Source organism: Micromys minutus, assembly GCF_963924665.1.
Source record: "Micromys minutus genome assembly, chromosome: 10".
In the NCBI taxonomy this organism is placed as follows: Eukaryota; Metazoa; Chordata; class Mammalia; order Rodentia; family Muridae; genus Micromys; species Micromys minutus.
The window spans coordinates 23596675-23617636 of NC_137979.1; the positions used below are offsets into that span (position 1 = coordinate 23596675).

The following is a 20962-nucleotide window of genomic DNA, read 5'->3' on the forward strand; positions in this document are numbered from 1 at the left end:
ACAAATTGGTCCTAAAAATCTTATGAAGGGGTCAGACAGATGCCTCAGAAGTTAAGAGCATTTGTTTTTTTCAGAAGACCCTGGTTAGGTTCCCAGCACCCACAAGACGGTTCATAGCAATCTATAACTGCAGTTCCAGGTAATCTAGTGCCCTCTTCTGACCTCTGAGGGCACCATGAATGCATGTGGTACACAAACATACATGCAGGCAAAACACTCACACATAAAATAATAAATCAAAATTTTAAAATTCATATGAAGAATAAAATTCTAAAAATTAGTCCAACAAATTTGAAAAGCAACAACAAAAGGGGAAATGAAGTGGAGGCAGGTGTCTTTCTTGCCCAGAGACAGGAATCTTACAGCGTGGGGTGATTCAGGGACCAATGGCACAGGATGGGACCCACAGCCCAGCAGATACTGACTGAGGACTACTACTGTGGTCACATATGGAAACCAAAGTGGAATCTGTGCCACACTGAGCAGGGTTTAGCTCACAAACAGCATGAAGTCCTTCAGAGCACTGAGAAGAAACAACAGGACAATACTATCATTTCATCAAGGCAGAAAAGACTGACTGTCTTAAGCTCAAATATGATACCAAGTTATTAGAGTTTATTTGCACTGAACTACAGCTTTTGATAAAAAAAAAAAAAAAAAACACCATAACAAATCAGCCAAATTGGGAAGGAGATGTCTGAAATATGTGTAATTAATATGTTGTCAATACCCAGATGATATAAAGAACTTTTACAAATCAATATAGGAAACAAGCAGTTCAACAGAGAAACGAGCAAAGTATAGAAGCTACAAATTAGGCATAAAAACAAGTGGTCAATAAAGGCACAAAAAGGGCTGGAGGGGTGGCTCAGTGGTTAGAGCACTGACTGCTCTTCCAGAGGTCCTGAGTTCAAACCCCAGTAACAACATGGTGGCTCACAACCATCTGTAATGAGATCTGATGCTCCCTTCCTGTGTGTCTGAAGACAGCGACAGTGTACTTATATATAATAAATAAATAAATCTTTAAAAAAATAAATAAAGGCATAAAAAAAAAATAACAGCCAAATGGTGGCACATGCCTTTGATCCCATCACTTGGGAAGCAGAGGCAAGCAGATATCTATGAGTTCAAGTCCAGCCTGGTCCACAGAGTGAGTTGTAGGACAACCAAGGTTACACAGAAACCCTGACTCAAAAAAACAAGATGATAAAACTTCATTTGGTAATGAGGAAAATCAAGCCATAAGCTAGGATTCAAAATCATAAGGATGTGGAAATGTGAAGTATGACACAATCATAAACGAGAAAGGAGAAAACTCAGAAATTAGTAGTGTAGGAGTGAAGTGGTTAACTCTCCCAGTGTGGCTCCATCAGTGCCCTCGAAGGCTGAAGATTCTCAGTATAGCAGCTGAGTTACAGGCATGCTCGGCCCAGGGAACTTGCACATGTAAACACAGAGAGAAGGTGTTGGCTTTGATGTCACCCTGTCACTATTTAGGAAAGCAGAACCAACCAGCATAGTGGCATGGTGACATCTTTGTGTATTCTCGATTACTCAGAAGGTGCAAGAGGATCATTCAATCCCAAGAGTTCTGGCCACCCAGTCAATGTAGTGAGACCCTGTACCACACACACAGACCGATGGCAGACTTGGAGAACAACCCAAGTGTTCATTAATATATATGAAGAGATGAAAATAGTTTATGGTTTATTCATACAAAGGAGACCCACATAAGAGTTAAAAAGTTAGAATCTTCTAAACTGGGAATGTAGATCAGAGGTACTCAGTATTTCTAGTGTGTAAGGTCCTGGGTTTGAACTCTAGTACTGGAAGAATTAGACTTCACTATTAATATGAATAAGTCTTACTAATTTAAAAGAATATTATATTTTATATTATATTAAGGCTGATATATACTGTATGTGGTCACATGTATGAAGCAATATGTTATAAACATGTACATGAGCAGCTCAGACATAAAACAGAACAGGCTCATAATGGAAACCTCTAGAAAGGGAAGGAAGAAAATGGAATTGGGGGAAGTATTCAAGGAACTTTAACGGTACTTGTCACATTTTTAAAAAGTCCGGAGTAAAATGCTTTAAACTGCATAGTAGATACATAGTATTTATTATTTTCATTCTTTCTATTTAAATTGAACCAAACATGACTGAAAAAAAATCACTGAAAAGTTTCCTAATGATATTCTGCTATACTCATAGATTGGTACCTTGTTCATTCAGTTGTCATCAGAGAGACTTCACCAGCAACTGATGAAAACAGATGCACACAGGACCCATACTAGGTGGGGCCTAGGGAATCCTTCAGAAGAAGGGGAGAAAGGATTACAGGAGCCAGAAGTGTTAAGGACACCATAAGAAAACTCACAGAATCAACCTGGGCTCATAGGGGCCCACAGAGACTGAACCAATAACCAGCGAGGCTGCATGGGACAGACCTAGGTAGACCCTCTGCATATATCACAGTTGTGTAGCTTGGTCTTCTTTGGGGATGCTAACAGTGAAAGCAGGGGCTGTCTCTGACTCTTTTGCCTGCTTTTGGGGCCCTTTTCCTCATACTGGGGTGCCTTGGCAGCCTTAATACAAGGGGAGATGGCTAGTCTTACTGCAACTTGATATGCAATGTTTAGGTGATTCCCATGGGAGGTCTGCCTTTTCTGAAGGTAAACAGAGGAGGAGTGAATTTGGGTGGGGGCAGAGTGGAGGGACTGGGAAGAGATGGGAGGAAGGGACACTGTAGTTGAGATTGTGTGTGTGTGTGTGTGTGTGTGTGTGTGTGTGTGTGTGTGTGTGTGTATAAAGGAAAGCTTTATTGTGATTCTTCCTTAGCAACAGTAAGTCAGGACTCAGAATCCCCCATACCATTGTTCTCCTTAGATGTTCTCAAAGCTCAGTCAGTTTCACAGTAAGGATTACAAAGCAGAACAGAAGAATGCCAGCACTAACTCCAGTTACTCAATCTATAGCTTAGAAACTCCCAAGATTACATCTATTGAAGCAACGCTGGCTGCTAGGTCCTGACTCCTTTTCAGTTATGAATGGCATCAATCAAACAGCAAATCCACAGGAAGCTGAGTCGGAGGACACTGCCACCAGCAGAGTGGCAGCCAGCAGCCATCCTCACATGGTACACTAATGCAATCAGTAGTCACAAGCCTCTAAGAAATGCACTAGCCAACAATTACTCAAATCACAAAGAAGCTGACCCAATTAGGCTCAGTCATAAATCCCAAATGACACAGAGGCATTTTCCCTCCCTTGGGGCTCCCCATAATATTTTGGAGGTATTGGGTAGGGAACAAGAACTTCAGGAAATAAGAATGAAGGAATTGGGAACAGGAAGAGTGCTATCTAAAATAGAAAAGGAAAAATGTGACCTAAATAATCATAAGAACAAGAAAAACAAAGCTAAAGATCACCACATTGCTCCCCAGAAGCAAACGCATGACCCTTGAGAATCATAGTCAAGTTTCCCTTCATAGTAAGGGTGATAGCGTGGCTATTACCATGCTTCATGCTTGGTACAATACGTCTTTGTTTTTTTAACAGAATTCACACCCAGGTGTGCCTATCAAGCTGCCTCCCAGAGCAGGCAGAACAGGACCACTAATTCTTCCAGTGAGGAGACAAAGGAAGCATTTGTTCAAGGTCACAAGGAGGGAGAGTGAGAGCCAAGCCTCCTGTATTTTGCACATCCGCCACCATTAAGGAAGGGTAGAAAATAAGTAGGCCTTGCATTATAATCAATCTTCCCATGTGAGGTGGTGACCCCTTCCCACATTCCTGGCCTTAGATACCTCCTGTCTGGCTATTCATCTGTGTCCTGTGTGGCAGCCTTTGTATTGGGTATTTGTGAATTGGGTGAGCAATTCCGCCAAGCCTAGATTTAGAACGGCAAGTGACAACCTAAGACCTGCATCTAGTATCTCAAGCGGGGCCATCTTCAGGTACTGAGCCTTTCGTCTGTGGACCAAACCCTACTCCAGCTGTCAGAACTGAGCTGAGCTGTAGAACCCCCTCCCCACCCCCTCAATAAATTGCCCCACCTGTCATCACTCAGGGCCCCACAGAGGCTACATCTAAAACACTAAGCTGTTCAGGGTCCACAGAAGAACAGCAGATGGACAAACACTCTAATAGATATGTAAGTTTCTGATCACAAGAGAAGAGAAATGACATTTAAAAAAAAAAATGTTGACATAGTTGCAATGAGGGGAAAGTCCCCAAACACTGGCAACTAAAAAATACAAAATAAGGTCAAATAAAATTCAATACATCATTACTCTCAGTAAATCTAAGGTTCAATATAGACATACAATAGCTGAGAATAGTGGCACACACCTTTTATCCCAGCAGTAAGGAGGCAGAGGCAGGCATATCTCTGTCAGTTCAAGACCAGCCTGATCTCTACAGAGAGATTCTGTCTGGTCGAGGAGGGTGGTTAACGTCTGTCCTGGAGACAGCTCAGAAGTTAAGAATATGTGCCCACCTCAGCACCCAGGCCAGGCCACTCACAACTGCCTGTCACTCCAGTTCCAGGGGATCCACTGCCCACTTCTGCTCCCTATGGACACTGCATACATACAATTAAAAACAACACTAAAATATTTTTGAGAATTTAGTACATACAGGAGGCCGGGTGAGAGGGAGGAGGACAAAAGGCATCCCGAGGTGCAGTCGCGCTAGTCTAGTGCAGGCAGTTGATAATGTGCGTGACGTTCTCTTTTCTGTATTAGCTCAGCAGGGGGTTGACACTCTGTACACTTCTCTATCTGTATCTTCTACCTCATTAAAAAAACGAATATTAGGCCAGTAAGATGGCTGAGAAGATAAGAGCTTACTGACAACCTGAGTTCACTCCTTGGAGCCCTTGGTGGATGGGGAGAACTGATTCCTCAAGGTTGTCCTTTGACCTCCACACATATGTCTATCACCTCCACCCTCTCCCTCTTCTCCAATTATAATTATAAGTAAAATAGAACTTTTTTAAAAAAGGAAAATTAATTTACTGGTTTTACCCATAAATATTTATAGATTATCTCATCTACTGGAAAATGTAAAAAAAAAATCAAGCAACAAACCCATAAAATCTAAAACATCAGTTTATAACACATCACTATTCATTAGAAATTTTAAAAATTAAGCATTTTAAGTGTTGTAATTGGTTACCAGACGCACCCCTTAGTAGAATATTGTGGTTCATACCTGTAATCCCAGAACCCAGAAGCCTAAGACACGAGCTTTACAAAGTTCTAGTTCAGCCTCAGTCTCTGTTTTATAGGCTGGCCCGGGCTACCAAGTAACATAGGCAGGATGGCTCTAGCTCAGGGCTTAGAGGGCGCCTTCCAGTTGGCCGTGCTGCTCAAGGGCACTATGTTTGCCTGAATGTGCAAAGATGGACCTCTAGCTCTAAGAAAGAAAAGCTCTCTGGTTTCAGAAATCCTCAACTGTGCAGGCCCAACAGTGTCATAATAAAAGACTTCAAGGCACTGCCAGATGTGAGGCTAAATGCACAAACCCAACAAATCCCATTTAAGTATCAATAACCAGTTTCATAATCCATAAAAATTTCATTCACAACAGCAATAACATTTATAAGACAGAAAACTAGAAATACATGTAGCAAGGAACTTACAAAGCCCTATGTAGAAAGCTCTAACTCTGGGGCATAGAAAAGAGGCTGGGGATGTGTGCTCATCTGACCTGACACAGACTGCCAGCATATTGCCCACACTCAATAAGCTCATTCTACATTTCTCAGAGTGAGCAATGGCAATCAAATCTTTAAAAAATAAGAAAGAAAATTAGTTGTCTTGTCAAATATTAAAATATGAGTAAGATTGATGATTTTCTTACATAATTAAGTTTCTATACCAGAAACACCAGAAACAAATTCCAAAAATAAGTGCCTAAGTAGGAGAAAATGTTTATAATACATATAAGCCAAAAAGAAAAGAAAAAGAGAGAGAAAGAGAGAGAGAGAGAGAGAGAGGGAGGGAGGGAGGAAGGAAGGAAGGAAGGAAGGAAGGAAGGAAGGAAGGAAGGAAGGAAGAAAGAATGGGAAAGATTAAGAACTACACTATCCACAGAACTTTTATATTCATAAGTAAAAAAGACATGGAACCCAACAAGGAGCGGGATAAGGAGTACAAAAGGAGAAGTCTGTGCAGAAGCAATAAGCACAGGTAAGGAAGCCATGAACAGTCTTGGGACAGAGCCTCAAAAAGCAACAGTGAGATGCCATTTCCCACTGAGAGGCTGGAAACACTCAGATCTTATGATATAAAACACGGCCCACCAAAACAGAAGCATACGCATACTTTTAAGGAGCAAACAGGAATTCTGCTCTAATGTGCATACCACACAGCCTGACAATCCCACTTCCTTGGATGAGGATCCAGAAATGCACAAATGTCAAGTGCACAAGTGTGTATCCACACATACAATACAGTCAGCTGAGCACTATGATAGAGCAAAGAGGATCTGACTTGCTCATGGTCTTCTGCAGAAGCATATCCAGCCTCCAGTCCTAGGACAAATGCTAACCACTACTTCCTGATCCTAGGGGCAAGAAGCTCTCCTAGACAGGGCCACAAATTTGGACTACCCACTGTGATGCAGTAACTATTGTAATTTCACAAAGTAAAATATCACACAGTAACGTATACCTGCAAGAAGCCTCTTTGCCACAGAAGGTCGACTGGTTTCCTGTGGAAATGTCTCCTTTGTAATCAAGGGTCTCCGCTCACTCTTGGGCAGTACAGTTGGCCATCTCTCTAAGATCTTTTGGCTACCAATAGGAAATCTGCTCCGAATCTCTGTGAAACATTTCTTTGCCTTTTTAGGTGACAACTTCTTTTCCAGAAGAGACTCCAAAGCCTGTCACAAAACAGTCATTATTCTCTTAGTTTATCTCACTAGAGTATGACTTTAGTCACAACACTGAAAAATAACACTTCCAAAGTGACATGTCATTAAATGGTTATCTCTAATGGTTAACCTGATGTTCCCATTAGTTAAAAAATGATATTATTTACAATAGGAATTAATTATTCAAAGTAATTTCCACAAGTTCTTTTACTAGTTTAGTTTGTTAAAATCAACAGCAAAGATATGGCTATTTTAAGATGCACCTTAACCTTAAAATTCAGAATCACTACTTTGAAAACTAAGCGCAGTCTTCAGATTATAGCTGTGTGTGCTACATGTTAATTTCATTTATCAGAACTCTGTGGACTCAAGTAGTGTTTTGTGTGGGCAAATACACTATACTGAACATCCATTTTCATAAGCTAGTGGGTCAGTGGCCATTTGCCCAAGGCAAATACAGGAGGTCTATGTCCCCATCCTCAAAGTCACACACACTCACTCGGAGGCATTAGTAGTCAGTATGAATTAAAGACAACTGAGCAGTCAGGGAGGCTGAGTTCAGAGGATCATATGGAAACAAGAAAATATGTCGGGAAAGGAATCAACAAGTGTTTAATTTTCTACATTACTGAGTACTTTCAAAACTAGGGGATAGCTATATTACGTTTAAGATGCATTGTTAAAGGTGCTCAGACTATAGGGCAATCTCTTGAGATCCTTTCTAGGATTCAGAAGATAGGTCCTTTATTTAAATTATTTTGTCTAGTAAATGTTTCTTATAAGTAAGTTGAAAGAGCATGAATGACATGAGATGATTCACTGTCAAAAGTTCTGAGATCTGCACTCAACACTCACATTCCTGACAGTGAGCTCTGTCTACAGCAATGTAACCAGAGCTAATAAGAGGCATTTGCTAGACATCAGCACTACAAAGCAGAGCAGGTTTTAAGGACAACTAGAGCTAGTTAGTAGTAGTCAGATATGTCTTTCTGTCTAAAATTCTATCATGGACTCTTCCTCCAGGGCCAACAGTTTATTGCTAATACAGGATTATCTTTTTCCCATTTATGGATGAAAGTGTGTGAGAGAAGTAATACTGGCATGGGTGGCTAATTGGCTTCAGCTCTCAAGAGATCTCTCTGACCTTTGCTTTAAAAACAGCAACAGTGTAAATTAGTAGTAAGGAATGTATTTGTAAGTAAGGGAACTAAGCAAGGCTAAAAGGCTACATTGTATTGCTGTACTCTGCAAATATCACTAATGCAGACTCTGTACCAATGAGGACCAAGACCTTTGTCCATTCCTGATTAGAATAACCACTTGTGGAATGTCACATGTTTCCAGTCATTCCAAGTCTGAGGCTCTTGCTTGCAGGTATCCTAAGTGTTTCTTTTCTAGAACCTATCTAGATCAAATACTGATAATTAAGCATTAATCTGAGAATTCCTTGCCATTTCCCTTTCCTTTTTTGTATAATAAAATCAAAGTGTAAAGACAATAAAAATGCAAACTTAACATTCTCTGCAAAGCACCAAGTTACCAGTCAAGGCAGTAGTTTTGCCTTATAGTCTTACTGACTGGAACTAGAGAGAGTCAGAGTTATTTCCCTGCCTGGAAAAACAACCTTTTAACAAAAACTGGAGTCAATTTCCTACCTCGATTTGCTGTAAGATGTCTATGACCACATCTGGGACAGAAGGATCAGCATCCAGCTTAGCAGAACACAGTGACAGCTGACGAATAAGGCTGCCCAGCTCCCTGCACCGAGCAGGAACTGGGTGCTCCCCTCGGTCAGTAAACTGAGTGACAAACACTTGTAAGGCCCGGATGGCTGCTCGATGAGCGGCTGACAGTCTAGACATTGCCCATGACTGGAAACAAACAAGAAGCAAGGGGTTACTTCAAGTTCTGACTTCCTGACATCACAACATTTAAGAATATCTGAAGTCTATCTGCCACACAAAGTGCTCCCTGTTGTAAAACCTTTTTTATAAAGAAGAGAATTACAAAACCCCAAGTTCTCTAGAAACAGGTTCTTTTCTTTCCCATTGTCTATATACCAGGAATGGCTACACAGTGACCTATCTATATCAGGAGTGACCATATAGTGACCTGTTTCAGATCCTCCCTAACAGGTATACAGAAACAATGACTAAACACCATAAATACATTCTATTAATAACCATTTATTAGAGTCATAACATACCTTCTTAGTATGTTTAATTTTTTGTGGACTCAATTTATCCAATTCTTCCTGAATTTCTTTTACCTGTTTTATGAAAGGGGAAAAACAAAACTTTTATGCCTGTCCATTAATCTTCCTTATAGAAAAACAGACCCTGGTTTATCCAAACATGACTTTTACTAACTGAAGTCACTTAAAAATGAGAAAGGCTCCTCATTTATTCACCATACCCCAGTACCAACAGATTTCTGCTTCAAAATGGTTAACAGAGCTAGCCCCTGGATCACAGTGTAAGAACTGACCATGAATGACCAACAGAAAGACCAGCTTTCTTTCTACTAAGTGTACTAGCACTTATCTTTGATCCCAGCAACAGGAAGGTACAGACAGTGGTTATCTGAGTTCCAGGCCAGCCAGGGCTACATGGTAAGACCCTTTCACACCACACACACACACACACACACACAGAGAGAGAGAGAGAGAGAGAGAGAGAGAGAGAGAGAGAGAGAGAGAGAGAGAGGTGCAGACAGGCAGACAGATAGAATCTGACATGGTAGATTGATGTTTCAGAACAATCTCAGCTAGAAATACATATAGCTTATGGTATAGCACCTGCCTAGAACAATGTTTGTGGTAATGATATAGAAAAGAACAAACATAGGATTCAGAAAGAATACATCAGAAAATCTAACAAAATTTGCTTTCAAACAAACAAGCAAAGTATAGTTTTTGGTTGAAAGAATAAAAACCAACATGTAACTTCAGATGGCCAAAATAAGTTTAAAGGTTTTTAACAAATAAAAGTTAAAGTTAAAATAAACTTTTTAAAAAATCCATTATACACACATACACACAAATCCAATGCAAATGTCTGTTTATCAACCATTAAATGTTTCATAAAAGACAACAATCTTCATTCTCTATCATAAAATAAAGAATGACCCATGTAATAAACCTATGACAGATAGAAAAGTCCCTTTAAGACTCAGGCTCAAATATACAAGCACTTTTTCAGAAGGAAAAATGTCTTTTAGTAGATTCAATAGTCTATGCTCCCAAAGTTAAAAACAGCAGATGAAGGAGCCTAGTCATATGCACATCAGACACACACACACACACACACACACACACACACACACGCACGCACGCACGCACGCACACACGCACACACGCACACACCTACCTTTCTTCCAAAAGGATGTAAATTACTAGTCCATAGTTTAGAAAACTAACCCTGAAAATTCATTTGCGTTTATGCAGAGTCCCTGTGCTCATCTTTCTGTGACTGAAGGAAAACTGCAAGTCCCTAAGAAATGCACATGCAGGCCACCTGTTCCACTGCCGACTTTTCCATACCTGCTGCTGAAGGACGTAGAGCATGCGGGCACCGCGCACGGTTTGCTCCTGTCTCCTGACTCGGATTCGATGCTCTTCATCTGGATCCAAAGCCTCTTCTAGTCTATCTGAAAGTATTTCCCCACATTAGGTTAAAAACTGCACATAGAAACTTAAACACTGACTAGAGTGATAGCTGCTGTGACTCACTAAGGAGACGAAGGGGCTGCCTTAGCTGGGGGTGGGAGGGCTTCTAACTGCCAATGCTGAAGCTGAGTGAGTCATTTGTGTATGGACTTGGGGACAGAAGAGACACAAAGATGCTGGCAAGCTCTCCTGAGCACCAGAATTCACCAAAACAAATCCTGCAGGACAGTAATTTTACTGTCTCAAAATTATTTCATATTGAGCCAAAATCGACAATGCTACCCCTATTTTAAAAAAAAAAAAAAACTTTACTGGATTATTTTCATGTTATGTGTTATTATTTTTACTGAATTATTTATCCTGAATCTAAATGAGAAATTCTTTCTCTAGCACATTAAGATGGAAGGGCTAAAGTCATTTGGATGTCTAAGGGTCAAGCTAAGCTACATGTCAAGAAACACTCTTGTACACACTGGCTCTCCATATTTTTGTAAAGATCGATGCAGTCCATTTCTGGAAAACTGCCAAGGGGGGGGGGTCAATCTATGCATTTCTTCTAGACTATTGTTTTCAAATATATTTACACAGATTATTCTATAAAACTCTTAACAGACAAGTTTGATAAGCAGTACTTTGCTCATGTAAGTTTATTCTGGTTTGACTTTCCATGAACTGTTACACATGAGAGAAGCAAGTGCAGCTCTACAGCACAGCCCCTGCCAAGTATGCATGGGTCCCAGTCCCAGCACCAGACAGAAAACGAACTCAAAATACCAATGGTTATAGGACCATCTACATACTCCTACTCGCCACTCCTGAATCTATTACTTCCCAAGGAAATGCTAATACCCTGCCATTACTAACTACTGTGAAAATGGTATATGATTATACTTCTTCCCTTCTACCCAGTGGTCATATATGATATGGGTTTACCTACAATACACATATACTATAGTCTTTTTAAAGCAAATTAAAAATAATTTTGCAAGAAGCAAATATAATAGGATGCTTTTATGTAGGTGTTGAATATATAATCGGGCAAGCCACACATGGGGAGTAAGTAGGCAGAGCAAACTCATCAAAGAAAGAAGACCTATGTCAGACTCTAAGTCCAACTCTCTTGTAGTGTTTGCTAAGCTCTACTGATCCAACTAGCTCACAGGAGGCAGCAGAACTCAGTTGGTGTGTGCATTGGGGGAAGGGAGCCCAAATGAATAAATACATTTGAGTTATCCCAGGCCATGGCATCTCATCAAATGAAGGACTGAGTTTTTCTCACCTTTTTTAGTTAGCGCTTCTATCTTATGAACACAATTGCTCAATTCCTTTTGGAGTCGTTGAACTTCTAGCAAGCCTTTCTGTTCCCACAGGTTTTTGTGCTCCTCTATCCTGGGTTGTGGCTGAAGTCCTGGATCATGGGTAGGTGGTGAATTTGGCACAATAAGATCAGATCGTCCAGGATGAGATGGGTACACATACACCTTGGCACCTGAGCTGGAAATGCTTACTTTGGACGGCTGGCGGCTGCAATGACAGACATCCTGACTCTTTGAGTCCTTCCTTTCCACCTTGGTATGCATACATTTGTGAGTGCTATGGGGCTGACTTCTGAGATGATCTTTCACATGTTCTTCAAACTGTCTTCGTTTTACATCTCTTTTGGCTAGATGGACAGCATAGCTAAGCCTCTCTTCTGATATGACAGAAAACGAGACAGAACTGCTTAATTCATTTCCAGCTCTAAAATCCAAGTCTTTACCATGATACAATTCATTGTATGAGTGTTTCAGTTTTTCAATTTTAATTCCATGTGGGCAAGAGTACCGGACTGCCAAGTTGCTGGGATTTGTAGGAACATTCCTATTAAATTGCAGCTGGTTCTTTAAGAAATGAACAAAGTAAGCTCGAATTAGAAAAATAACATATTGCATAGCTGACACATACACACTCCAGTGACCAATATGTTACCCAAAAGATTATTTGTATAAAGAGATGTTTTTCTGGTATCCCTATAGAACTGCCCTGGATTAGAGCTTTCCTAACAACAGCCCCACAGGCATGCACCACACAGCAGAGCTAAGTCAGCGGATGGTATCCCTGGGTCTTCCTGAGATTTTCATCTGGTCATTAGACACTCCTTTTACCCTGTGCCCATATAAATACTTTGTTTTAAACAGTCCACTTACCCAGGCCTATAAAGACTTAAGTTCTTACCAGAGTTCATTGTAACAGATAGCCTTATGATGCTCGACACTTAGACATGAACATCCTTCTACATTCCTCATGGATTTTAAGACTACTTTCACTGTTGCATTTTCTTTTTTAATTAATTAATTTTTGTTTACATTTTAGTTGGATTTTTTTTTACTTATATTTCAAATGTTATCCCCTTTCCCGGTTTCCCCTCTGGAATCCCCCTCTCTCTCATCTCCCCTCCCCCTGCCTCAATGAGAGTGAAAACCAGCCATTCAGGCTGAGCTACAATCATATCGAACAGATAAAATTATTCTAGTTTTTCCACTAACAGGTACATTACAGGTGTATATTTAGGATTTTGTTTTGTTTTTCTGCTTTTACATTATTTTCTTAGGTTAAGTACTATGTTCTAGGATTATCAAGTCAAGAGAAATAAATAATTTTATGATTTTACAACTTAAAAGAGCCTACCTACTAAGGAAGGTAAAGGAGTCCATGTTACAGAATTCAGTGGACCCAATTTCAGGACACATTCACTGGGAGATCTCCCTAACAGTCACAATAATGTGTTCAAGCAATCACATGTATATGCTAAAACTTGAGGAACTTTTGGGGAGGAGGTGGGTGATAAATGAGTAGGGGAAACTTTACTAAGCAGAAAACACCTGAAAAACACCTGAAAGCGCACGACTAAAACAACAGCAAACAGTAACTGAAATCTGTTACCTTATTTGGGGAAAGCCTTTTCTCTAAACATAATTTAATACCCCAAGATTGATATGCACACTAGGGGACCGGTAAACCAATGAATTCCTCTTTAATGTGAACACAAAAAATGTCTCTTTAAACTGTGATTCAAAATTAAGACTCAGGACCTGCACAGCAAGGAGGAGTTGTAGAAACAACTGTCCCAGCTTCAGGCAGCCATATGTATGCAAATCCATCGCCCGAGGCCTCACTTTCATTAATCAGACTCAAAAGGAAAACCTCAAGAAATTCTACAAGAGAAAGAAGTACAGGCCCCTGGACTCTCGACCCAAGAAGACTAGAGCCCTGCGCCACCCGCTCACCAAGCATGAGAAGAAGCCGAAGACCAAGAAGCAGCAGCAGAAGGAGCGGCTGTACTCACTTGCAAGTATGTAGTCAAGGCCTGAGACAGACAATAAAGTGCAAGACTGACTGGCAAAACAAAAACCAAAAAACAAAATGCATGCTTAATAAAAGGATTTCTGATGTGAGGGAAAGTGAAATGATGCGTGAGCAATACATTTGACTACATTAAAAGAAATTTCTTAGCTGGGCAGTGGTGGCACACACTCTTAATCCTAGTACTCGAAAGGCAGAACAATGCCTGGTCTACAGAACAAGTTCCAAGATAGCCAGGACCAAAGAGAAACCCTGTCTTGAAAATAAATGAATAAGGCAGGCAGTGGTGGTGCACACCTTTAATCCCAGGTAAGTGGATCTCTGTGAGTTCAAGGCCAGCCTAGTCTACAGAGTGAGTTCTGGGACAGCCGGGGCTACACAAAGAAATCCTGTCCTGAAAAAAACAAAAGAAAAAAAAAAAGGAAAAAAAAATTACCACTAAAACAAAACAAATCAAGACCCCAAAACAAAACAAAAAGCAAAGACTAGAAGAAAATATTATTTGCAGTATAAAGGACTCCGTGTGTGTGTGTGTGTGTGTGTGTGTGTGTGTGTGTGTGTGAAGAGGCTCACAACCACCTGTAACACCAATTCCAAAGATTCTAAGCTCTCACCTTGAAACACACCTACACTCATGTGCATATATTCATACAGAATCTACACACATACATAATTAAAACAATTTTTAAACCTTTAAAAAGTGTTCAACCTTATAAAAAGATAGTGAAATTCCATGAGATAACACTATATGCTTTTGGTAAGGCTATAGGGAAACATGTTATAATAGAGTAATGCCTATAAATTCACACAGACACACACACACATACACATTTGGGAAAAAAAAATAGGAAATGGGAAAGACAGAAGAGTTGAAGAAAAAGCAGGGAAGAGGAAGAAAGAGACAGAGGATATGAGTGTGTAATGGCATGGGCACACGCCTTTCTGGGGGTAACTGCAATATTGATCTACTTTTGATCTACCAGTGTAGTAGCACTTCTGGGATACCGTGCAGATACACTCCCAACAGTACACATATAAAGATGTACTTAATAGTATATGGTTTGTAACTGCCAATTACTGAAATCAACCTACATGTTCATGTAGAGCTGGTCATAGAATAATCTTTGGGACAGTCGTAGAATAGAGTGCTAGAAATGTAGGACATAAGAATGTCTCTAGAAACAGCTCTAGGAACTGGTGTGGAGATATTTCTTAGAAAACATGGTGGGAAGGAGTAGCTGTAATATCAAGAAAAGAATATGTGCACACATCTGGTCCTTAGGACATAAAGAAAATGACAGAGAAACTGGGAGTTAATGAGATCAGTCCTCCCTAGGGCATGATGGAAAGCACAGCAGGACAAGTGCATCTGCTGGCACAGGTCTGCACGGGGACCATGTGACTGTTTCACACACACAAGGGAGGGAGGGAGGGGAAAAGAGAACAGAAAATCCTAGAAAGAAAGGTCAACAGAAAACAGTAGAACAAAATCAACCACACTAAAACACGAGAGTGGAAGGACATTTTAACCTGTAACTTTTGAACATAGCATTTGAACGACCACTGTTAGACACACAAAGCATTTTAAGTACTGACCTCATTTATTCATAAACCTGAAGACTGAGCGATTAAATAGTTATTTGTGAGAAGGGTGCCAGGCTTCACACACTAGCCTAGAGGGGTCCAATGCCCTCCTATGGTCTCTACAAGTATCCTTGCACACACATGTGCATCTACAACTCAGACAGAGAGAGAAACACACACACACACACACACACACACACACACATATGTTTTCTAAGTTATTTTCTTAAGTATGAAAAGGATACGACTAGGTAAGAAAGTTCATTTGTAAAGTATTCTGAAATATTTAAAATGAAAGTGGCACTGTTTGTAGCTTCCTTTGGAATGCTTATACACAAACCTTAGAGACAGATGGCTGAGCAGACAGAAAACAGGGCAAATTATTAACAACTGCTAAATCTAGAAAATGGCTTCAAAATGTTCAATGTCTTTATTTTTTAAACTTTTCTTCATAAAATATTTTGTAATAAATATCTGAAGGAAAACAGCAAAACAACCTGGGGCTGAAGATTCCTGGGGTCAGTCATCCCATCCACTGGGAGACTGGACGCTAGATGGACACATGTAGAAACTGGCTGGCCTGGTCCCATCATGTCCGATGATGACGAACACAAACAGCTGCCTAGTCATCAGGCAAATCGTCCCTAAATGAAACAGGTATCAAATTAAACAATGCAACTATCTTCAAATAACAGATAAAACCCCACAATCCCATGTATATATAGCAACATTCCAGAGTGAACTCTCAGTAACCTCACATGAGAATGGCTACTTTAAAAGAGATCTATTGCTTGCATTTATAAAAGCAATCACTTTTGAAATTCTCATTTTCAATAGAATAAGGAGCCACATTTTTAATGATAATCCCTTGGACCATTTTCATTTTAAATCCTAAGGGTCTATAGTAAGTTCTATTGCTACAAGTTCTATTGCTACAAAGTATTGTTTTTATGACTAGATAGTTTCACAGACAGTGAATAAATCCTAACTACTTGTCAAAAGAGCAGAATGTATTCCTTCCAGAAAGTTAAGTAGCTCAGATAAAATTCCAAGTCATTCTGGAGCTGGGGTTTTAACTAACTGAATGGGCTCTCTAGATGTTTAGCCCCATCATCCCCACCCTGTACACATTCACACTGAGACCACATTTGGGCTGCTGAAGAATCTAGGATGCTCTAAGGAGCTCCACCCCCATCCTTCTCTCTATTCTGAAGACCCTTTAACACACTTGAATGGCCCTGCCACTTGACGTTAACCATGCTGTCACACATAGCTATTTACCTATTTCATGGTCTGTCTCAGCTTCCCAGCTAGACACGGCTCCTTGAGAATTGAGGGCCTTTTCTCTTCTCTTCTTTTCCTTTATTTCTCACAATCAGTATTTTGAATGCAATACACAATTTAATGCAACATAGTTGCACTGAGCAATTTTCTGAGAAATTATAAGTTTTAAATACACTGGAAAATTTGTTCTCTCAAACAATTCTAGAGTAAATCAATTGGGAAGTTCAAGGTTAAAAGGGGAAAAAACTAGCTTAAATTTAAAAAAATAATAATCTGAAGTTTACAGACTGTATCCTCTTAAAGGCATCTGCATTTGCAGGAACATAAAGACAGCTGTACAAGACTGCTTGTCTCTAAGACTACAGAGACATGATCCAAGAAGCAGATGGAGACACACTAGTAAGGCAATGCCAACTGGCCTGCCAGCGCTACAGGGCTGGAGCTGAAGCCACAGAATGAGCTGCAGAGTTGGTGCTGCACACCTCAAGGCAACAATCACACACACACATTCACACACAAGTCCAGGGACACCCACCCCTCACCATTCCCTTGTAAAAAGTCCTGGGATAGCACTCTCCTTGTAATGCACTCCCCATCTTTCCAAAAGTCTCCCAATTTGTTACCTACACACCCTGTGACATTTGCCACAAGTATCTCTCCAGGAATCATGAGGTCCCTACACATCAGTTCCTCCATCTATACCCAAGACAAACCACTCCCCAACCTCTTCCCTCCCAGAACCCCAGGACATCTCCAACTGTTTTCTATATATCTACTGGAAGGTGCCTCTCAACCCACCCTCCCCCATCTCTCCCAAATCGTTCACTGTCACTCTAGCTTCAGGAATCCCTCCCACAGCTCTCTTCCCATTCCCCTGCAGATCATCTCGGAAATGGCCACAGTCTACTTCATCCCCTGAAACTGCTGGCAGGGTTGTTCTCATTGCAGATACTCTGGGAATATTCTCATAGGTTGTTTCTTCCCCTGCAGACCTTGGACCGCCCCACATCCTGTCACCAAGCTCACCAGTGTAAGACACTTCCACAGCCTGGCCCCTCCCTACAAGTCCCAGGCTCCCTCTACTCACTGTTTCTTCCCCTGATACCCTTACTCCCTCAGTGGACAGTCTCCTAACCACTGTCAGGTCGGAGACACCTTCATTTGCCTCCTCTCCAGAGGGCCCAGTCACCCACACTGCTGCAGGTCCATGTCTGACCATGGGAACCCCAACACCTGCAAGCATCCCCTGATGCAAAGTCTCCCTTGCTGCCTCAGGAACTGTTCCACTGTGTCTCCTCCACAGATCAGAGATCCCATCAGAGCTTGCTTCCCTCTCAAGTTTAGGAACACTGGCAGCAGTGGGTACCTCGGTCATTTGTCTTCTTTGCCATATCCCCAAGCTTTCTCCATAGCCTCTATCCACCACCCCATGAGGTCCGAAGAGCCCAGGAGCTGTGGGCTCTCCCACAGTTGTGGGAATTCTAGCAGCCACAGGCATCATAGCAGACTGTCTTCTTTGCAAACCCTCAGAGAGTGTCTCATCCCCCATGGACTCAGGGAGCCCCACAGTCATTGATATACTTGTAGGTGGCCTGCCTTCTGGGTCTGAGGCTCTCCTACAGCTGTGCTCCCACACAGAACTAGATGCCCTGGGAGCCATGCCCACACCAGCTGGGGATACCCCTACAGTCACAGGTATACCTACAGTTTGTCTCCTTCCTGATAAGCCTGAGAAACTTCTGGAGCCAGCCTCTATCTTCAGAGAAGCAGGTATTTCAGAAGCCAGGGGAACCCCAATAGATGGTCTCCTTCCCCATGAACATGGGAGAGCCCCAGTTTCAGTATCCTCTACCACAGATGAGCACTCCTCAGGAGCCATGGGCCTCCCACAGGCAACGTGAGTTCTTCCCTGCAGGTTCACACCATCTGTAGAGCTGCTTTCCTGACACACCCACAAGGCAGCAGGTACATCCAGAGCTGAGGGTACTCCATCTGTGGCACACCTGTGCCTTGGCACAACTGCCTCGATCAATCCCACGGGCCGCCTGCTCCCACACGGACATGCGAGAGCTCCACATCTGACATCCTGATCCACAGCCCCAGGGATACCGAAAGCTGCAGGTTCCTGAGCCTCCTGCTCCCTCATGACCTGCCCCCTTTCCCACAGGCTTAGATGATTCCCATTGTATGTCTCCTCCATAACTGGCCCTGGTAATGGCTCAGCCAGAGGAGATCCCTGAGCCTGCTGCCTCTGCCACAGGTCTGACATATCATAGCTGGTTTCCTCTTCCCTATCTCCTGACACCACCACAGTCTGCAAACCTGGCAACTGTCCTGTTCCCCACAGTCCTGGAACACATGCATCGTCTGCCTCCTTCCCCAAAGCCCTGGGTGCTCCCATTGCTTGTTCGATACCCCACAGGCCCTGGGCACCTCGAGAACCTATCTCTTGCTCCTCAGAAGCAGACAGTTCTGCAGCCTGTGCAGCTCCCCATGACCCTGGGTCACCTCCACACCTGGCTTCCTCTTCCCTAGCATAAGGCACTCCTACAGGTTGTCCTATGGTTCTTAGGCCAGGAATACCCCTAGAACCTATATCCACCATCTCTTGTCTCCTTTGCCACAACCCTGGGCCCCCGAGGGAGGTAGTTTCATCTTCCATGGCCCTGGGTAGTACCAACAAGTCATCAGGGCCACCTTGGATTTGCCCTCTTTCCCATAACTTATGCCCATATTCAGCTTCTTCTGCCAGAGCCTCAGAAGCCTGTACTGATTGCCCTCCCCCACAAAGACATGAGGTACCCCCACATTCCCTCACTTCTTCAGCTCTGGGCCTGTTCAAGACCTGAGACCATCGTATGGCCTCAGGCACCCCCACAGTTTGTCTTTTTTGCCAAGGGCCCAAGGTAACACAGTTTATCTTCTCTACTACCTCAGGTCTACACAGAGCGGGAAGCGTCTTCCCAGCTTGTCCCTGCGTACAAAAGATAGAGACGTTCTCACAACCTTCCCCCATTTCCCTAGCTGTGGGCAGTCCTGAGGCCTGGGGGGATGTCCTAGCATGTCTTCTCACCCAGGGTCCTGTGACACCACCTCGGCTTGTCTCTACCCAGGAAGCTCGCCCAGGAATACCCTTCTCGACTGGCCCCTCTCCCGCAGGAACAGGATGGAGCTCCACTCTGCTTCCTTCCCAGCATCCTGAAGCTACCCTCATAGCCTGCACCTTCAACCACAGTTCCAGGATGCTCTCATGGCCAAGTGTTCCTGGACGACCTTTTCTCTCACAGCTTGGTGAGCTCCTATTGTCCGGCTCCTCCTTCCCAGATACAGTCACCCACACAGACCCCGCAGGCCCAACCACTTCGGGCTCGCCCACAGCCCCGTTCACCCACACTGTCCTGGGGTCCATTGCTGCCTCAACCGAGCCTGCAGTCCCAGGGGTCCCAAAGGCCTTGTTCACCCCAGGGGAGCCTGCGGGCTCCACCTTCCTCTTCTCTAAAGGCCGCCGACCATTCTGCAACCTCCCTATGTTTGCACAGAGCATCCGCCGCACTGAAGACCTCACCCGACGCTTTACTCCATAGCCTCGGGACATTCCTGCACCCCACCTTCTCGCCCACGGAGGCCAAACACCCCGCCGCAACCTACGGGCCCTCACGCAATGAGCCGGCATCTTCGCTGCCAGCTTACACCCGCGTAGCCCCGGCAAGGGCCCCGTGCCGGGCTCGCAGCTCCAGGACAATTCCTTTCCCCAACGCAACCTGGAGCACGCTGTCTTTGCACCTGTTCCCCTGGACAGCGTGCCCCGCACACGCACTCACAACACTCGGTTCCAGCCCTCGCAGCCTTTCTGCCTCCTAGCTCTCTCCAAACCCCCGCCCAATCCCGGACGCCGCCCCCCACACCGGCCCCCCTAAAGTCTGACAAATGGAAAGGTAATAGGAGGGGCGGAGCTGCAAGGCAAACCCGGAGCGAGGTCTCTCTCACTGTCTCTCTGCCTAATGCAGCTTCCCAGAATTCCCCCATCTCCGGCCCGAGCCCACCTGGTTGGGTCGAAGCGCGGCCACCAAGAGACGGTAAGGCGACCTCAAGCTAGGCCTCGCTTCCGGCCTTGCGCCCAGTCACCATGGCAACAGTCGCGCGGCTGTTTGGGAACCGTTGGGCTTCCAGAGCCATTTGAGGATCAAGGTGT

The 20962-nt window shown here is 43.1% G+C and overlaps 2 protein-coding genes across 2 annotated transcripts in view; both read right to left on the minus strand.

Annotated features, from left to right (window-relative positions):
* Window positions 1-16854, minus strand: part of KIAA0753 — a gene marked incomplete at its 3' end in the record, with an annotated part of 42713 nt that extends 25859 nt beyond the window's left edge. The window contains exons 1-7 of the mRNA XM_080922303.1: window positions 16768-16854; window positions 15984-16130; window positions 11840-12440; window positions 10435-10541; window positions 9100-9162; window positions 8549-8764; window positions 6692-6902 (exon numbers count right to left, since the gene is read on the minus strand). Of these exons, the coding sequence (XP_080778429.1) occupies window positions 6692-6902; window positions 8549-8764; window positions 9100-9162; window positions 10435-10541; window positions 11840-12440; window positions 15984-16079 (1294 nt within the window). The 5' untranslated portion in view covers window positions 16080-16130; window positions 16768-16854. The remainder of the gene's footprint in view (window positions 1-6691; window positions 6903-8548; window positions 8765-9099; window positions 9163-10434; window positions 10542-11839; window positions 12441-15983; window positions 16131-16767) is intronic.
* A 688-nt stretch (window positions 16855-17542) lies between these two features.
* LOC308425075 (uncharacterized protein) lies at window positions 17543-20443 on the minus strand (the record flags this gene model as incomplete). The annotated part of the gene is made up of 1 exon (XM_080922274.1): window positions 17543-20443. One exon carries the CDS (start codon window positions 20441-20443, stop codon window positions 17543-17545), a length of 2901 nt encoding a protein of 966 aa, XP_080778400.1.
* Window positions 20444-20962: the final 519 nt, after the last annotated feature.